The sequence below is a fragment of the Tachypleus tridentatus genome, chromosome 9, assembly GCF_004210375.1.
Source record: "Tachypleus tridentatus isolate NWPU-2018 chromosome 9, ASM421037v1, whole genome shotgun sequence".
Classification (NCBI taxonomy): domain Eukaryota; kingdom Metazoa; phylum Arthropoda; class Merostomata; order Xiphosura; family Limulidae; genus Tachypleus; species Tachypleus tridentatus.
In genome coordinates this window covers 24,355,722-24,375,572 of record NC_134833.1, presented here as the reverse complement: position 1 = coordinate 24,375,572, position 19,851 = coordinate 24,355,722, and the positions used below count along the sequence as shown (strand labels likewise).

General features: G+C 37.4%; 1 protein-coding gene across 1 annotated transcript in view; it reads right to left on the bottom strand.

The window, feature by feature from the left end:
* Positions 1-16,423: 16,423 nt before the first annotated feature.
* LOC143227318 (transient receptor potential cation channel trpm-like) overlaps positions 16,424-19,851 on the bottom strand; it is an 81,822-nt gene continuing 78,394 nt past the window's right edge. The window contains exon 25 of the mRNA XM_076458774.1: positions 16,424-16,530. Within this exon, the coding sequence (XP_076314889.1) occupies positions 16,424-16,530 (107 nt within the window). The remainder of the gene's footprint in view (positions 16,531-19,851) is intronic.

Below are 19,851 nucleotides of genomic sequence, written 5' to 3'. Positions count from 1 at the left end.
CTCTCCTACTTCATATTTTCTTATCACATTGTTTCAAGTTTGATATAGCTCTCTCCTACTTCATCTTTTCTCATCACATTGTTTCAAGTTTGATGTAGCTCTCTCCTACTTCATATTTTCTTATCACATTGTTTCAAGTTTGATGTAGCTCTCTCCGACTTCATATTTTCTCATCCCATTGTTTGAAGTTTGATGCCCATTTTAGGTTACAGTTTGACTGTGTCTCCTAATCAGTATTTTACGTGTATCTGACGGTTTAGTAGTAACATTCATACCGTATCTACAACAAGGTAATTTGTAAAATCTTCGCTGGATACCCCTCATTATCTAGCATCAGTTTTATTATCGCAATAGACAGGGACGGTCTTAGTAATTCTGTAGCTCCGAACAGAATTAAGCAAACAGGGTCTCACAATGATAAGAAAACTCAGAACTAGATTAAAAAGCACAGCATCGGGGGCTCTTCCATGTGTGGGGCCTCTGGCAATTGCCCAGTTTGCTCAATAGGTATGACTGTCTATTTTAATAGATATACTAAATGTAAAAATCCCAAAGAAACTTGCATCTTCTGTTATCAATAGTACTAGTTCCACGCAGCACTTTCTTCATAGTTTCCATGATTGTTTATATTATAGCCATTGATAAAGTAAGTCTTCACCGTGTTACTGTACTCTGACGCAAGTCATCTTCATACAATAGAGGGAGGGTAACAAGTCACACAATATGCTTCATTTTATGTCCATTTAGTCATACTTTAGACTCAAATTTACAAAGAATAACCTTGAGAAATTCAACCAATAAGTTTCGCGTTCAGTGACTCAAGAAATTGAGTCTGTTTTTCTTCAAATTGATGTTCCAGAAAAGAATATTTCCAATTTCTGCCCAAAGAAAAAAAATCCCGCCTATTATTTCAGTGATATGCTATATAAAAAGCACCATGGTTTACCGATGTACTTTACTGGAAGATGTAGTACATTGTGCTGGCTACAGAACAACATCAGTGACTCAAAACAATTTTGATCGGTTCCTTCACTCGAGTGAGTTTAACAGTTTGTTGAATTCTGCTCAGGAAAAAAAAAATCTGGCACGTTACAATAGCATCTATATTTGGTACGACAGCATTACTATTGGTTCTATCAATTTTCTTGAAGGACTGCGTAGAATGTGGAAAAATATTTGACTTCTTTTCTACTCATTCAAGCTTTCCAACCACCATAGAACAATTGTTTCTTTGCGACATTCCTTCCGTTGAAGCTTTTCTCACTGTTGTTTGTGCAAACTTATGGTGTGGCACGAATAACTTGTTGCCATGGTAACTATGAGTGAGCTGTTGCAGGAACAATAAGGAGAGAACTGTGTATGGATGAGGAATTACTAGACGTGAAAATCCACCACGTTGTCCACCTCTCCGTAAAATGTAAAATATCGAGGTAATTTCTGAAAATACCTTTTAAAGTGAATCAACAGAAGTTCGAAATTGTTTGCTTTTGTTTCCTTTTATCCACTGTGTTCATTGTGGGGAATCGAACCTCTGATTTTAGCGTTCAAACATTTTAACTTGCCACTGTCCCACCGACATACGAACTGCACGTAAAGAAATGGTCTCACTTTAGAGTCAGATGATTATATAGGGGTTAAACGACAGAGCTTTAAACGAAGAAATGTCCGGCATGGCCAAGCGTGTTAAGGCGTGCGACTCGTAATCTGAGGGTCGCGGGTTCGCATCCCCGTCGCGCTAAACATGCTCGCCATTTCAGCCGTGGGGCCGTTATAATGTGACGGTCAATCCCACTATTCGTTGGTAAAAGAGTAGCCCAAGAGTTGGAGGTGGGTGGTGATGACTAGCTGCCTTCCCTCTAGCCTTACACTGCTAAATTAGAGACGGCTAGCACAGATAGCCCTCGAGTAGCTTTGCACGAAATTCAAAAAAAAAAAATTGTTGAATATGAGTGAAAGATAAGGGAGACATTTAGTTATACGATACATTAAAAAAACTGGTTTCGTAACATAAAACATAACAAACATTTACGTACTTTGTGTTTCGTCAATCTGGGTTCCTTCAAAGGCAGCTAAGCCTTTTTCTTTTTTTACATTTCTGATGTCACTCGCTGTAAACTCCATTATTGCAACATGTTTACCAGTAATAACAGGCATACTGTGTTACGTAAACTTATGAAGAGTGTTACAGACAAATATCTAGGTGCTTAATGCAAATCCTGTTTTACTGGATGATCATAATAAAGGATTAATTTAAGTGTCCGAAACACAGATAGGGAATGTAGAAATCTATACAAAACGGTAGACAGACAAAGATACAGGGAGTTAAGATTCCATTAGTGGTCCTAAAGGAATGACAAATAGAATAATTCTGTTAGACAAGTAAATGAACGTTATTTTAATAAGATGTACGAAAATTTTACTGACAATTTAGGAGTAAACTGGATTGAACGAAAAATACCTCTTGTAGAAAAACGAAGGACGAAGATTTGAAAGTCTTCCATCTTTCGTCATCAAGACCAAGACGTCCAGTAACTGGTGTGTTACGTAAAGTAAAACTAAAATTTATAACAAATAAACATCTATCTGCTTTATGTTTCGCAAACTGGATTTCTTCAAAAGCAACTAAGCCTTTTCTTTCCGCATTTGTCATCTCACCTGCTATGAACTGCAACATCACTCCAACATTAGTATTTCCACGAAGAGGAAAGACTTTCGAAATGTCTTTACCTACACGTGTGTTTTCTTATAACAAGCAGGGCCCAGCATGGGCTGATAGTGAGGGCGCTCGACTCATCATCTGAAGGCCGCGGGTTCTAATCCTCATCACAACAAACATGCTCACTTTTTCAGCTATATGGGCGTTATAACGCGACCGTCAATCCCACAATTCGTCAGTAAAAAATTGCCCAAGAGTTGGCGGTAGACGGTGATGACAGCTGCCTCTCCTCCAGTCCCACACTGCTAAATTAAAGCGGATAGCGTAGATAGCTCTCGTGTCGCTTTGCGCGAAAATTCAATAACAAACAAACCTACAATAGGCAGTTGCCGTCCATGCTAGTTTACTCACCATGAAACCTCTGTCTAAACAGACTCTGAAAGTACATTGAGAGGACTATTTTAAAAATGTCTTATCGTAATTTCGGTATTTCACACTTAACAAAAGACACCTAACATTGGCGAAACATAATCATTTCCATCACTGTAAAAGGACTTAGAGTTTATATCCTAACCTGTGTTGTTGATTCCGTGTGGCCGGATTCGGCTGTCGTAACGTCCGGGTCCAATGATACTGTCCAAAACTCGTTTTTCGATATGTCTGTAGTTGGCTTTTTCACTAGTAAAGATAAAGAAAGAAATCTCTTAAAAATAGTTACGGTAGACGCACTATTTGGACGTTTCATGAAAAGTGTTCTTCATATGACAGTACAGGTAACACTGAGCTACGTTCTTAACGTTAGTTCTTTAGTTTTAAAATGCTCATAAAATGTTAAAAGGATCGCGGATTTGAATCCCCGTCACACAAAACGTGCTCGTCCTTTCAGCCGTGGGAGCGTTAAAAAGTTAAGATCAATCCCACTATTCGTTGGTAAATGAGTAGCACAAGAGTTGGCTGTAAGTGGTGATGACTAGCTGCTTTCTCTCTAGTCTTAGATTGCTTAATTAGGGATGGCTAACGCGGGTAGCTCTCGTGTAGCTTTACGCAAAATTCAAAGAGAAACAAACAAGCACATGTAAACATATGGGATTCTTTGTTATATTGAGCTCCACATTTGTTAGCGTTCCCAGTCGCATCAAACATGCTCGCTCTTTCAACTGTGGAGGCTTTATAACTTGACGGTAAATCCCACTATCCGTCAATAAAAGAGTCATCCAAGAGTTGGCGGTGGGTGGTGATGACTAGCTGCCTTCCCTCTAGTCTTACATTATTAAATTAGGAACGACTAACGCAGATAGCCCTCGTGTAGCTCTATACGAAATTAAAAAACAAATAAACAAATTGTTAGCGTTTGTTGTAGACTTTATTTTCATCATAACTAACCTTATATCAAATATTATGAACGTATTTTGTTCGCGTGTATCAATAAACAAGTTGTATTAATCTGTTGATAATTAATAAAAATTGTATCTCGTGCTCTCGGTATTTAACAATAATTTAGGAGTTTCAACTGCCGAAAAAGAATAATACACGTCAAGAAATAATGGGGAAGAAGCAATAACTGGATTTGTTTCCTTGTTCATTCGATACTCAGCTGAAGTGAATTCCCTCGAGTCAACTTGGGTGACAGAGATTTTCTCTGGCCAACAAAACCCCGAGTTTTCGAATTCACTGTATTCAACGAATTCAGAATGAAAGTGGGTAGATTAAAGCTCCGATTCTGTCGACAAGCAAATCCAAATTAAATGCAGTCTTTTCCTCCCTACAAAGAACGGATAAAATAACTTACAAGCTGATAAAAAGATTAAAATCCCTGTCGTTAATCTCACCGGGAAATTTGTCTGTTTATAATGAATTCCCATGATTCTCAGAAGATCGCGCACCAGTGTGGTTTGATCAAGGCTCTTCGCTTAGTTTCACCAAATTTAAACTTAGGTATCTATATAATAAAATGGTTTCCAAAAATGATTAAACATACAACAGCTATCTGAACTTGTTTAGGTCTGAAACTTCAGACAAAGATTAGAAAGTTTGTTTATGACATTACTCTAGGAAACAGTGATTAAGCGAGACTCAGTTTGTTGTTCGTGACTGCTACTAGAAGAGTTTGTTAGAAGATATAGAATGGAACACAAAATATTGTTCTGTAAACAATATTTAGTGTGGGAATGGTTTCATAGTTGCAATATAAAATCAAACAATCATGATATAACGTGTCCCTACTCTTTTCAATTTTTAAACTTAAATTCACATTTTATTATCATAATAAATGCTTAAGATTTCAACCACTAGGTGGCTCCTTTCGTAATGACGAGAACCCACTTGAAGTTACGTATTCTCAAGACTGTTGGTATGGGCATTAAAACTTTAATTAAAATAAAGTGCAGAATAATGTTTCGACCTTCATTTTTTGTTCACCTGAAGATGACCTAAGAAGGCTGAAACGTTGTTCTGTACTTTATTTTAATGGGTGGCTCCCTGTTATTCGATTTAAATTTGTTAATGGTTTGATATTTGTGTATGTGTGTGTGTGTTATAGCAAAGCCACGTTGGGCTATCTGCTGAGTCCACCGAGGAAAATCGAACCACTGATTTTAGCGTTGTAATCCCGTAGACTTACCACTGTACCAGCGGGGGATATATTTGTCAATGGATGATGGCCTTAATGGATATTTAGAACAGTCACTTTTCAGTTGTCATTGATTGCTTTATATTAATTACGTTGCGGTTCTCTAAACTAACTTCTCATGATGGAACAGTAGCATATCTCCGGACTCGCAACCCTAAAAATCCATGGTTCGATTTCCCAGGTGGACACAACAGACAGCCCAATGTGATTTCACAATGAAACAAAGAAACCAAACCAAATCTAAATTAAGTTATTCACGTGTTTCTAGTCTGCATGAAACCACAAATACGAAACAGTTAGTGAGAAATATTATTAACACGCATAATATGTATAATCGTATATAAACCATAACTCTAAAATATGCTCTAGATAAACAAATATTTACTTTTATGACAAAATGTAACCTTTGCGAGATGCTATTAGATGGTCATTATTTCTACACGTCAGAACAGCGAAAAAGTCAAAGTATCCGCGGAGTTACAAGCGCGAGAAAACACCCTACCGATATATACTAACCTAATAAATAAACCAGTTGCTTTATTTACAACAGACTACTGATACTGCAAAAAAACGCATTTCAAGTCTTGAATATGACGAATGTTTCTCTTCTGTAACTTTTACTCTAATTGCATCATTTTTTAGACAAAACCAACAACATTATTTTATTATGTTGTTGAATTAAGCACACAGCTACATAATGGGCTATCTGTACTCTGCCCACCACGGGTATTGAAACCCAGTTTTTAGCGTTGTAAGTCCGCAGACATGCCGCTGAGCCACTTTGGGGCTTATTATGTTCAAGGTCGCTCTCATAATTAATACGCAACTACTTTATTAGCTATGTTTGGTTATTATTACAAGATGGATTTTGGTAATTACTGATACTTAGCTGTTGGTTTGTTTTTTATTTCTTCTGAGCTTCTCGACTACGTATGACTCAGCAAGTGACACGAGACTCCGATGGTCCCCCAGTCTCTATTGACAACAATGTAATGATAGCTCCCGGGGGTGAAACTGAGCTATTAGTCATGCTGGCATAGGTTGATTGCTCACTCGAGTGTAAAACACGCGATTCAGTTCCATTCCCTTTTCTCTCTGCGACTTCATCAATGGAAGCGTTTTTCCTTTTGTCTCGGTTTGGCCACAACTCTACTGTCTCGTTGGAAGGTATCAATCTTGTGATAAATGCGCATTGTTTCAGAGCTTAAATTTAATCTAATCGCAAATCGCTCTCTCCACAGAATGGGGCTTTTTCTTAGCCTAACCAAATAAAATATGTTTTTTAAGGTATTCACTTCATCTATTCTGTGAAGGAATAAATACACAAACAGACGTTACCTCGCAGAGCTTAAGGTCTTAAACACCTTGGAAGGAGGAGGTGGATGCGTTTTACCTCTTCCACCGATAATTACACAATATTTATATGTTTGTTTGTGTGAAGTTAAGCACAAAGCTACACACAGTAGACTATCTGTGACATGTCCACGACGGGTATCGAAACTCGGTTTCTAGCGTTATAAATCTGCAGACATACTGATATGTATATAAACGAGTAATTTAAGGCCCGGCATGGCCAGGTGGGTTAAGGCGTTCGACACGTAATCTGAGGGTCGCGGGTTCGAATTCCCATCGCACCAAACATGCTCGTCCTTTCAGCCGTGGGGGTGTTATAATGTGACGGCCAATCCCACTATTCGTTGGTGAAAGAGTAGCCCAAGAGTTGGCGGTGGGTGGTGATGAGTAGCTGCCTTCCCTCTAGTCTTACACTGCTAAATTAGGGACGGCTAGCGCAGATTGCCCTCGAGTAGCTTTGCGCGAAATTCAAAACCAACCAAAACTTTCATGATGAGGTAAGCAAAATGTAACATTTTCTACCTTTTCAATTGGTTCAACTTAAACTCCAACTAAGTTATTACATTAAATGCTTGCAGTTACAAGCACTAGGTGGCTCTCGGTTTTTTTTTTATTAAAAATCTCTTAATAAAACGAAATTAATGTGTTTTCAGAATAATTAGTTTTCTATCAAATTATTTTTTCTCCAAATAATACCGACTTTATTTTTTTATTGTTTACTGTTTACGTTTAGCCTTTGCACGAAAAAATAAATATCTGTACTTTTAACAGTGCACTTTTTGTATAAGGTTTATATGCAGACTATTAGATAACTAGTAAATAAACACAGAAAGCTGATATTTTTAACTGAGGAAACAAAGCATAAAAATAAACTGGCTTTCAATGAAAATGACAAGGTTTTGAGACAATAATTGAAAAGGACAAACTTACCAAGCACACCTGGCGAGGAGCAAGAGAAACAGAAAAAGGCCTAGTGCACCGTCTGAATTTTTTCGCCACTTCATTCTTGTCTTACAGTATGGGAGAGTTTTATGGAAAACTTGTAGTTCCTGGAACACGGATAAACAAAAGGATTACAAGATGTTCGGATAAAAGGGTGTTCTATACTGTGGTTCGTTAACCAGTTTTACAAGGAATATATTTAATATTAATCCCTATGTAACATTTGTTGCCCAGCTAATTATGAGCGCCAACAGCAGTTTGAAGAGATTTAAAATTAGTTTCGAACCTACGCTTTATTACAGAACAATTCTGGTAATTATATACATAAATACATTGTGACCTAAACAATTATTCGTGTTAGGAGTAATTCCATATCACGTAACTTGTATTTTTCACTTGAATACATTATTGCATAAATTCAATGAAAATATGTAAATACTGTTCGAAAGTCCATAGGAAGGCCCGGCATGGCCAGGTGGTTAGGGAGCTTGACTCGCAATTTGAGAGTTGCGGGTTCGAATCCCAGTTTCGCCAAACATACTTGCTCTTTCAACCATGGGGGCGTTATAATGGGTCAATGAATCCCACTATTCCTTAGCAATGGCGATGACTAACTGCCTTCCTTCTAGTCCCTACACCACTAAATTAGGGACAACTAGCGCAGTTAGCCCTGGTGTAGCTTTGCGCGATGTCAAAAACAGACAAACACTAGTTACGAAAAGAGGGACTCTTTCTAATTACCTGTTACAAACTTAGTAATTTATGAATTTTCAATCCTTCTATTATTCAGTTTCTAATAATCTCTTTCATTAAAGTGTGAAGATTTGAAAATACACTTCTAAATTAATCATTATTTAGCAACAATAGGTTTAAGTTATTTTCGTTTTACTGACTTTATACGCGCAAGATGATAGCATATAGTTGTCTTCCATGCCTCAAAGTAAAACGTTACAACCATTATACTTTCGCACACGTGTGATAGTGAACTGTTGAAATTAACACAACTTTAGATATGCCAGCGAAAGAGATGGCTGAACCTAAACACCACTCGTGCGTAACGGAGAGCTTCGAGATAACAGTCTATGAGACGCTGTGACATCATACAATGACAGGTCACGTGACACCTGTATTATTGTGATGCTCAACTTTCAAATCATTAGTGTAACTAGGCTATGACAATTATAGTCATCAGAAATCCCTAACGTAACTCACGGTCGACTACTTCATCTGTAACGCACAGCTCAGAGAGCGGGAAGGCAGCGTCTTCTGTCACAAAACTGTCATTCTAAGGGCATTAAGGTCAGAAAGTAGTAAAGTTCGACCCAAATTAGTATTATTTACATAGTTTCGCCTATAAAAGACACAATAGCTATCATTAAATAGAAAATTTCTTAATCATTGTCAGTGTAGACAATCAATTGATCTTATGCAGTATTATTATTATGGATACATATATATTTCAGTAATACGGGGACTATTTTATCTAAGAATAAACTTGCATCATTAAATCGAAGAGCGTCCGTACAAGTAAGCTTTAACACGAGAATTATTGAATTTTTCAAACGCATTTACGAACCAAGCTACTTTTGACCTTGTTGGTTTCAAGAATCGTACAAGAAAAATGTAAGTAAATGTACCATCAATACTGCAATTAATTATAATTATAAAAATTACCGTTTGATTCCTTCTCCATATTATAACTTGAAACAAAAACTAAACACCCGTGATTTTCGATACGGTGCTGGAAGGAACACGGGTCGTGTATTGGGTAACGTCGTACTTATGTTTATGAATTTCGCGCAAAGCTACTCGAGGGCTATCTGCGCTAGCCGTCCCTAATCTAACAGTGTAAGACTAGAGGAAAGGCAGCTCGTCATCACCACCCACCGCCAACTCTTGGGCTACTCTTAGAAAAAGGAATTGTAGGATTGACCTGACATTATGACGCCCCCACGGCTGAAAAAGAAAGCATGTTTGGTGTGACACATATTCGAACCCGCGATTCTCAGATTACGAGGCGAGCGCCCTAACCTCCTGGCCATGCTGGACCTAAACATAAACACTTTAAGAATAAGAACAAAAAGGAAAAAAATAATAATTTTCACCAAGCATGGGGAAAAAAAATATATTGATGTGTTGTCTTAGTTTGCCTTAATAATCAAAGCCCAAATTAACCTACGTTGATCATAGATTACGTGGCCTGAGGAAAAGAAATCTCTTTTCAAATATTCTTGTGGTCAAAAATATTTTTTTAATGAGAGGAACCGAATATTATGATTACACAATAAACAAACAGTATTGTGTAGAAACAGATTATAATAACAGATGTTTATTTTAGGTTTTTTTGACGACGAAGGCACTTTTAAAAGCATCAGATTAACTGAAATCTGACAGAACCAGATTTTCTGATACGAAAAACGTTTCACGGATAGCGAGGTTAAATATCCCTTTGAATATATTACTTCCAGATAGTTTGAATGCCTGTATGAATAATTTACGAGCCAATGACCTGAATGTCTGTAAAAAGTCTCAGCAAATCTGTCTAAAAAGACTAATTTGTTGAGAATATGAACGTCCGTATGAATAATTTACATGCCAAAGACCTGAATGTCTGTGTGAAAAACGACTTATGGGTGTAAAAAGACTAATTTGCTGAGAATATGAACGTCCGTATGAATAATTTACATGCCAAAAACCTGAATGCCTGTGTGAAAAACGACTTATGGGTGTAAAAAGACTAATTTGCTGAGAATATGAACGTCCGTATGAATAATTTACATGCCAAAGACCTGAATGCCTGTGTGAAAAATGACTTATGTGTGCAAAAAGACCAATTTGCTGAGAAAATGAACGTCCGTATGAATAATTTACATGTCAAAGACCTGAATGCCTGTGTGAAAAACGACTTATGTGTGTAAAAAGACCAATTTGCTGAGAATGTGAACGTCCGTATGAATAGGTTTACATGTCTGCAGATTAACTTACAAATAATTTGAATATCTTTCTGGTGGACATATTTTAAATATGTTTTAATGTTTCTGAAAATCAAGAATACACCGACCAATGTTGTAAAAATTTTGTTTGTATGTTGTTGTTGTTGGTTCTGGAACACAGGTTTGTCTGAGGAGGTAATAATGTTAAAATGGAAAATAGTTTATGTTAGAAACCGTTATTTTGGCAAAAATAAATAAAACTCCGCACTGAACAAATAAACTTGCCTTCACTAATATTTGGTTAAATCGTTCGTTCGTTTTCGAAAAAGCCACGTTGGGATAACTGATTTAACCACCACGGGATTGATCGCTAAATTTTAGTATAGTAAATTCGCAAACTTACCTCTGTCTATTAAATGTATAAGTTACATGTAATAACATAACTTAACACATGGTACATTAAGCGTCGATACGGTATATGAAAACTTGAGTGCTAATGGTCTTTGTTACGTGTAATAGAGGCTTCACTACCTCTAAATATTAACATTGTTACACTTGCTGTTACCAGCGGGTAATGTGAGTGACCTTTGTTTATTCTACGACAGTGTTAGCATCTTTGCACATTAGTTTAGCCACAATTCATTATTTAATACATTGTCTACATATTTACATGATACATTACAGCGGATATCGGTTGATAATTTTGTTTCCAATGTGTCTCTATATTTACGAAACAAACTATACTAAATACTACATACCAGCTACTAGTTGGTTTTGGAATTTCGCACAAAGCTACTCGAGGGTTATCTGTGCTAGCCGTCCCTAATTTAGCAGTGTAAGACTAGAGGGAAGGCAGCTAGTCATAACCACCCACCGCCAACTCTTGGGCTACTCTTTTACCAACGAATAGTGGGATTGACCGTAATTTTATAACGCCCCCACGGCTGGGAGGGCGAGCATGTTTGGCGCGACTCGGGCGCGAACCCGCGACCCTCAGATTACGAAGCGCACGCCTTAACGCGCTAGGCCATGCCAGGCCGCCAGCTACGATCAATCTCTTCATACGTTATGTATATATATATATATATATACACTAAACAGAAGTATAATACTTAAATATCCAGAAATTCTCTATACATCTCGTCAAAACCGAGAAAACTGTACATTCATATCTAGAAAATATAAATAAAGACTGCCTTATTTTTTTGTTTTTGAATTTCGCGCAAAGCTATTCGAAGGCTATCAGAGTTTAATTTAGCAGTGGGAAGGCAGCTAGTCATCACCACCCACCGCCAGTTCCTGGGCTACCCTTTTACCAACGAAAGGGCGAGCATGTTTGGTGTGACGAGGATTCGAACCCACGATCCTCGGATTACGAGTCGAGTGCCTTAACCCCTTGGCCACGTCTGGTAGTATTTTTGGGGTACTTGTCCAAAACGATTTATGTACGAATAATCAGTTTAATTACTTTTTTGGAATCTGTTATTATAGAGTGCCGGCCCCAGACGTTTGTAAAAAGAGTGTCCTACCACAGACACTGGAGTGCGTAATAATCAAAGGGATACGTAAACCAAGGTATTATTCCAACAAAGGGAGTTGAAAACGTAAGACACGAGTTGTTAACCGGATAGAGACATAATGACAAGCATAACACGAACAGAAAAAAAGAAAAACACGAAAGAAAACGTAAGTACTCTTTGGTTAAATACTCATCTGAGTTCCCATATATTACCTCAGCAAAATGCCACACTTACAAAGACCCAAGATGCTTTAGTTGAAATGGGATAAAGGCGAGAGAAATTTCATTTCCTCTGTTCTTATCTTATCTAGACCAACTAGAAATAGAAGGAAACTCTGTTATTACTGACACTAAATAAATAAACCCACCCCAGCTATTAAACAGCTCGTGAAATGTATTTTTCTTGATTATCCTGTTTAGAAGAAGCTTATAATTTATTCCCTATTTATTAGATGCTGTATGAACATGATATTCTGTAGTTCCATAATGGAACCTTGACCATTTATTTCTGTCCTGCTGTGTATTTTGTCTCCTAAAAATGGTTGTTAAAGTCTGCTCCATTTTGATGTTGTTAATTGGCTGCGTTATTTTGAAGCTGATAAGTAGCTGCTTTTTTAAGTTGTTAATTGGCTGCTTTAATTTGAAGCTGATAAGTAGCTGCTTTATTTTTAAACTGTTAATTGGCTGCTTTCGTTTGAAGCTCAAAAATAAAAAAATATTAAAAGTTGAAGAATTAATTTAAGCAGAAAACAACAACATGTTATAACTATAAATTTCATTTACAACTTAAGATACGAATATAATTAACATTAAAATTCCTCTAGAAAATTCATAGTTTTAAGGTTATATTTATTTCAATTTCTTTTTAATAATTAAGGGCCTGGCATGGCCAAGCGTAAGGCGTGCGACTCGTGATCCGAGGGTCGCGAGTTCGCGCCCGCGTCGCGCTAAACATGCTCGCCCTCCCAGCCGTGGGGGTGTATAATGTGACGGTCAATCCCACTTTTCGTTGGTAAAAGAGTAGCCCAAGAGTTGGCGGTGGGTGGTGATGACTAGCTGCCTTCCCTCTAGTCTTACACTGCTAAATTAGGGACGGCTAGCACAGATAGCCCTCGAGTAGCTTTGTGCGAAATTCCAAAAAACAAACAAACAATTTAATAATTAAAAAATTTCAAACTTAAAATTCCATTATTGATACAGTGTCGTGCGAAGTTCAATCTAGTAATCGTTTGATAAATAAAGCAAGAAAAAACAAAGCTGAAATTGGCCTCTTCTGCTACTTTATATTTATTTCATCCTCGGAAACTAAAACCAAAGAACTTTCATTCAATACGAATGCATGCACCTGATACCAACGTGAAAGAAATATACTGCAACGTTGCTCTATTTCACTGACGAACAAAGTAAGTTTAAACTCCGAAACGCTTGGTCCCGAAGCCAGTCAATAAGTCTCTTCTACTCCTAACCAAAACGGATTTTCGTGTCTGAAGCTTCCCAAGAACTGCCCGGTCCAGATGAAAGCGACTCGAGTAATCGATTTCGCGAGAACGCAAGGCTACAATCAGTGGCGGTATTACAAAGGAACAGGAAAGTTATTGTGAAAGACTTCTGGTACACAAGCAGTTGTGTCGCTTGGGGCGGTGAGACAGAAATAAGTAGTGAACGTTACGTTGGTATAAATGCTAGCGTCAAACACGTCTTAAAGCAAGCCAATTGTTTAGGAACATTTTTCTCGGATACACACTGTAAGCTTGTTAGAAATTATTATTTATTACTTGAAAAATGTTTTTTTTTCTTAACATTTTGGCAAAAGATATCTAAAATCTTACCTTTAAAAATGTTAAGTTTTAAACCGTAAAACACACTATAATTTATTGGACTACGTATCATTCATGTACTTCAGTTATACAACTGGTAATACCTAAGTATCAAACCGTTAAGTTACTTGTATTCAATGAGGAAGTTCATAAACAAATCACAAAAATCACTTTAACTTTGTTTCACCGATAAAGTTTCCATAGTTTTCTTTTGTTTGTATCATTAGTTTGCTTGATTTATTTTTTAACTAACAAATGTCCATCTAATAAGAATCTACCTTAAACGTAGCTATTAACAGTTTCGTGACAATGTTTTCTAGAAGTTCTACTTGTGTACTACATATCCTTCTATAACGTCTGCTGTGCAAATCTATCTGAATGTTTGTTTGTTTTGTTTTTTTTTAATTTCGCACAAAGCTACTCGAGAGCTATCTGCGCAAGCCGTCCCAAATTTAGCAGTGTAAGACTAGAGGGAAGGCAGCTAGTCATCACCACCCACCGCCAACTCTTGTGCTACTCTTTTACCAACGAATAGTGGGATTGACTGTCACGTTATAACGCTCCACAGCTGAAAGGACGAACATGTTTGGCGCGACGGGGGATGTGAAACCGCGACCCTTGGATGACGTGTCGAATACCTCAACACACAGGGCCATGCCGGGCCTACTTTATGTCAAGCGTGTGATGCCTACTTAACATGCAATATTAAGAATCAGGTTTAATATAAAAGCCAACGTGCTAGATATACCAGCTGATAAACATATTTTACAATAGCGTCAAATAAATAGTTTGATCTTCTGTGGATGTACACAAAAAATTTAAATATTTTTAATGAAAAAAAAATGTTTATTTTTCAAAAGCACTTGGGTTATATGTAGATAGTGCTTAGACTGTTCATGTCTTGGGTTATATGTAGATAGTGCTTAGACTGTTCATGTCTTGGGTTATATGTAGATAGTGCTTAGACTGTTCATGTCTTGGGTTATATGTAGATAGTGCTTACACTGTTCATGTACATATATTTTAATTTACAAAGAAACTTCTTATATTCTTATGCGTGATAATATAAAACGGACCAGATATGTTTACAGACCGATCTGTACACATCCCTACTTCACTCACCATGTTAAACAGATCTGTAAACATCCATACTTCACTCACCATGTTAAACAGATCTGTACACATCCCTACTTCACTCACCATGTTAAACAGATCTGTAAACATCTCTACTTCACTCACCATGTTAAACAGATCTGTACACATCCCTACTTCACTCACCATGTTAAACCGATCTGTAAACATCCATACTTCACTCACCATGTTAAATCGATCTGTACACATCCTTACTTCACTCACCATGTTAAACCGATCTGTACACATCCATACTTCACTCACCATGTTAAACCGATCTGTACACATCCCTACTTCACTCACCATGTTAAACAGATCTGTAAACATCCCTACTTCACTCACCATGTTAAACTGATCTGTAAACATCCCTACTTCACTCACCATGTTAAACCGTTCTGTACACATCCCTACTTTACTCACCATGTTAAACCGTTCTGTACACATCCCTACTTCACTTATTTACCATGTTTGTAATCTACAATTTTATTTTTCATAATCAGTGGATGAAAAGGAATGAGGAAGATAGAAAGTGAAGGGTGACAGGTCAAGAAGTAAGTCAACATGAAAACAGTTACATAGTTGAGATTAAAAGGTGACAGTTCAAGAAATAATTCAAAATGAAAATTTTATATAGTTGACGACTGAAAGGTGACAGTTCAAGAAGAAGGTCAAGACAAGATGGAAACTTTCACATAGTTGGCGATTAAAGAATGGCAGTTCAAGAACTAATTCAAAATGAAAATTGTAACACACGCAGTTGGCAACTGAAAGTTGACAGTGAACATATGGCATAAATGTGTAGTGGTGTCACATGGTATTTTAACACGTCGTAACGTTAAACTGAATCAGACAGCTCAAACTGCTTGGCATAGCCAAATGTGTTAAGGCGTTCGACTCGTAATCCGAGGGTCACGGGTTCGAATCCCTGTCGCACCAAACATGCTCGTCCTTTCAGCCGCGGGGGCGTTATAATGTTACGGTCAATCCCACTATTCGTTGGTAAAAGAGTAGCCCAAGAGTTGGCGGTGGGTGGTGATGACTAGCTGCCTTCCCTCTAGTCTTACACTGCTAAATTAGGGATGGCTAGCGCAGATAACCCTCGAGTAGCTTTGTGCGAAATTCAAAACAAACAAACAACCTTCATACCTTTTACAAACCACAGCTTGACCTCAAAATTGAAATCTCACTTATGTGGAAAGAGAGTGGACGAACGAAAGGCATCAATACAGGGGCCTTCTGTTGTTTGTTTGCAGTTAAGCATAAACTACACAATGGACTATCTGTATTGTTCTCACCACAGATATGTAAACCCGCTTTCTCAGCATTGTAAATGCGTGGCCATATTGTTGAGCTACTGATATACCACAGGAGGCTGCTGCAGATTAGCTACAACAAGTCTCGAAATATATAGCTGGCAAAATGTGGGATTGCTTTCAAACTACATCATGGTGGAATTTGTTGGACATTTGGACAAGGCAACTCATCATAATTAACAACACAAGCAAACAACAGTTCTGTATCGGTTCTAACTCGTCGCAAGTGAAGGATACCTGCTCCGATACAGAATAAGGTGTTCTCAGTTGCAACTAAACACTGTTTCAGAGTGATAACTAGATTTCCATACACTGGTCTGTATAGCAGATGCCCGTCTAGGTGCAGTAGGTTTACAGCACGAACCAGAACGTACCAATGATGTTATTAATACATGTAATGGATCTTCATGAGGCGATATGGAACTATGTCCAACACCATTTTCATACAGAAATTTTACATACGTAGGGATCGTAAAATATTATGATGACAAGAGTAAATTAGGAATGGTGTCATTTGTTTTATGCCTGGTAGCGATCATACACTAAAACCAATTATACTGCAATATACTGGTGCAACTGGTCTTGATTCTGGCTTCAGCCTAATAGATCATAACGCTCTACTCCCTCGTGCCAAACTGGTAGACACTTTGAGTGGCCTTCACTCTCGCCGGACTTACTTCACTCCATCAACCATATATATGATGCTCTCTGGAGACAGACAGACATTTAAGTTACTCAAGCACCGGCTTTGTCAGAGGAGTTGTCAGAGATACAGATTTCTGACTTTAAGTATATAACTTCATTGATAGACAGGTCTTGCTGTTTGTTTACGAAGTCTGGGCGCTAAATTACCAATCTTTTCTATTTAAGATATAATAACGGATCGTAAAATAAAATTGTTTTAGAACACTGTTTTTTTGTTGTTTTTTAATAACTAGAGTATCACAGACACCAATAAATTATTGCATCTTTTCTTCTTCGTGGTTTAGGTGCTGCTCACAGTTACTGAAATTTCGCATTTATTGTTGTAATAAAATACACTTGAATATCTCATTCTAATAATCATCTGTGTAATGTTTTTTGTTAATATTTTACCATTATATAGAAATATAAAATTAATTTTACTGAAGTGTCACAGAGGTGGGTCATTCCATGCGAACTCACCTAGAGCTTTCCAGTTCATGTCATAGATTTCCTTGAAAGCATTCAAGCAAAAACGACGTTTTGATTTATTCATCCATGTACAATCCTAAAGCTATGACATGAACTGGGGCAGGTAGCCCTCGTGTAGCTTTGCTGAAAATTAAGAAAAACAAAAAACAAAGAAATTGAACATGAGCTGGGAAAAAAAAATTCTGGGTGAGTTGGCGTGGAATGACCCGCGTGTAGTTTCACTCTAATGTTTTAACTGAGGCAAGTTCACGCATTTACGTAACTTAGTGTTGTTATAGTTTTCTATTTAATATTATCATTTGAAAGGAAACAGCTGATGCAAATTTCAAATAGTGAAGCCTATAAGTTGGAGAATTAACCAGAATTTTTGCATATCTAAAATAAGAAGCTTATCTCTGCTTCCTTATTATCCTCCTGGTGGAATTGTACAAACATATCATCACTGGAAACCGTTATAACCAATAAAAACAATATAATAGCACAGACTATCCTTCATGAAATTACAGTCCCTGTTAGTATGGAAAATAGTTCCAAAAGTCCTACCCAGATTGCTTTTGTAACCATGGAAACCATCTACCGATAGTTCTAGCTAATATTTTACACATGAAATCTTGTTCTACAATAATGGCGCCATCTCAGACAATTCCTCCTTAATCTAAAGTATGAAAGAAAGAGACGTTCATTTTTTCGCTACCTTTAAACGTTATTATATCTTTCTTTCTCTCTTTCTTTTCTAAAACACGCCTTTAAATTCTATGCCAGTTTCACTCTGGCAAGAGGTTTCAGTTTCATTAAACACTGTTAGAAACGCAAAACTCAGAGCTGTAAACATGAGGTGTTGTTCAGTGTTTGTACAGAAACAATCAACTCTTACCAACAAAGCAGGTCCGGTACGGCCAGATGGTTAAGGCACAAGACTCGTAATCCGAGGATCGCGGGTTCGAATCCCCGTCACACCAAACATGCTCACCCTTTCAGCCGTGGGGGCGTTATAATGTGACGGTAAATCCCATTATTCGTTGGTAAAAGAGTAACATAAGAGCTGGCGATGGGTGGTGATGACTAGTTGCTTTCCCTCTTGTCTTACACTGCTAAATTAGGGACGGCTAGCGCAGATAGCCCTCGTGTAGCTTTGCGCGAAATTCAAAACAAACCAAATCTTAGCCTTAAATTCTTAACCTGAAGATGACCTAGGAATGCCAAAACGTTGTACTCTCCTCATCAATAAAAGTGTTAACACCCATACCAGCCGTTATGAGATGCAAATCTTAGGTCGTCTTCAGGTTAACTAACCTAAACACTTGTGAATTTCTGTGAAGTAAATATTAACAGTGTTGTTACAGATGCTTGTTTGAGAAAATGTTCTTCAAACGTAGTTTAGTTTGGAGTTTACTCACTTATAACATATATTTAAGTACAACTTGTAGTTTTTACAGTAACTAAGGTTAGTTTTAGAATACGTACGACGTTTGATCATGTTTTAGAGAAAACGTTCCTTGCTGTAAAACTAATGTACTTAATAATAATGCCCCCTGCTAGTACAGCGGTATGTCTCCGGACTTACAACGCTAAAATCAGAGGTTCGATTCCCCTCGGCGGGCTGAGCAGATAGCTCGATGTGGCTTTGCTATAAGAAAACACACACTTGATAATAATAATCGAAACGTCATGTCTGTTCTAAAATTAATCTTACTGTAAAAATTGCAAATTATACTAAAATATATTTTTCAAACATGTTTGTCTTAGATCTAATTGCATTCATACTTTACGTAGTCAGTAGAAAATATCACTCTACTTATGTTGTAATACGGGAACCTAATAAACGGCTCACAATAACACAGTTTAAACTTTGTTAAACGTCATTCTCAACTGGTTCATATTACGAAACTTTTAATGTTCTACCCGACTTTTATCCACCGCAACATCTAGTGTTACACAACTTAAAAACTAATACCAGTGGAGCATCCACTTTAAGAGGCGGTTTTTTATCCGAGACTTTCGTTGTTGAGACGCACTCGTCGAGATAATCTCAGGCATTGAGCAAAAACGTTCGTCCGCAACCGCCGACGATAAAGCACTCTCGAAATGCTAATAACGTGTCCGTTCCTCTTGCTGGAAGACCATTATAGAAGAGATATCGGTAGCTTTATAGAAATATTAAAATCTCTCTTTTCTAACGCTTCATGTTTCGCTAGAGCCTTAGCGAAACACCACATATTTGCTGTTACTGGTTTGTAGTTAACTAAACCAAAAATAACATATCGCTTTAATGTTGGAATTCTTTACCTTGTTCTTATTGAAATGTTTCATTAATCCTAAAACAAAGCCACTCTGGGCTATCAGTTCTGTCTACTCCGGATTAATAGTTTTCTAAGTCCTTAGAAT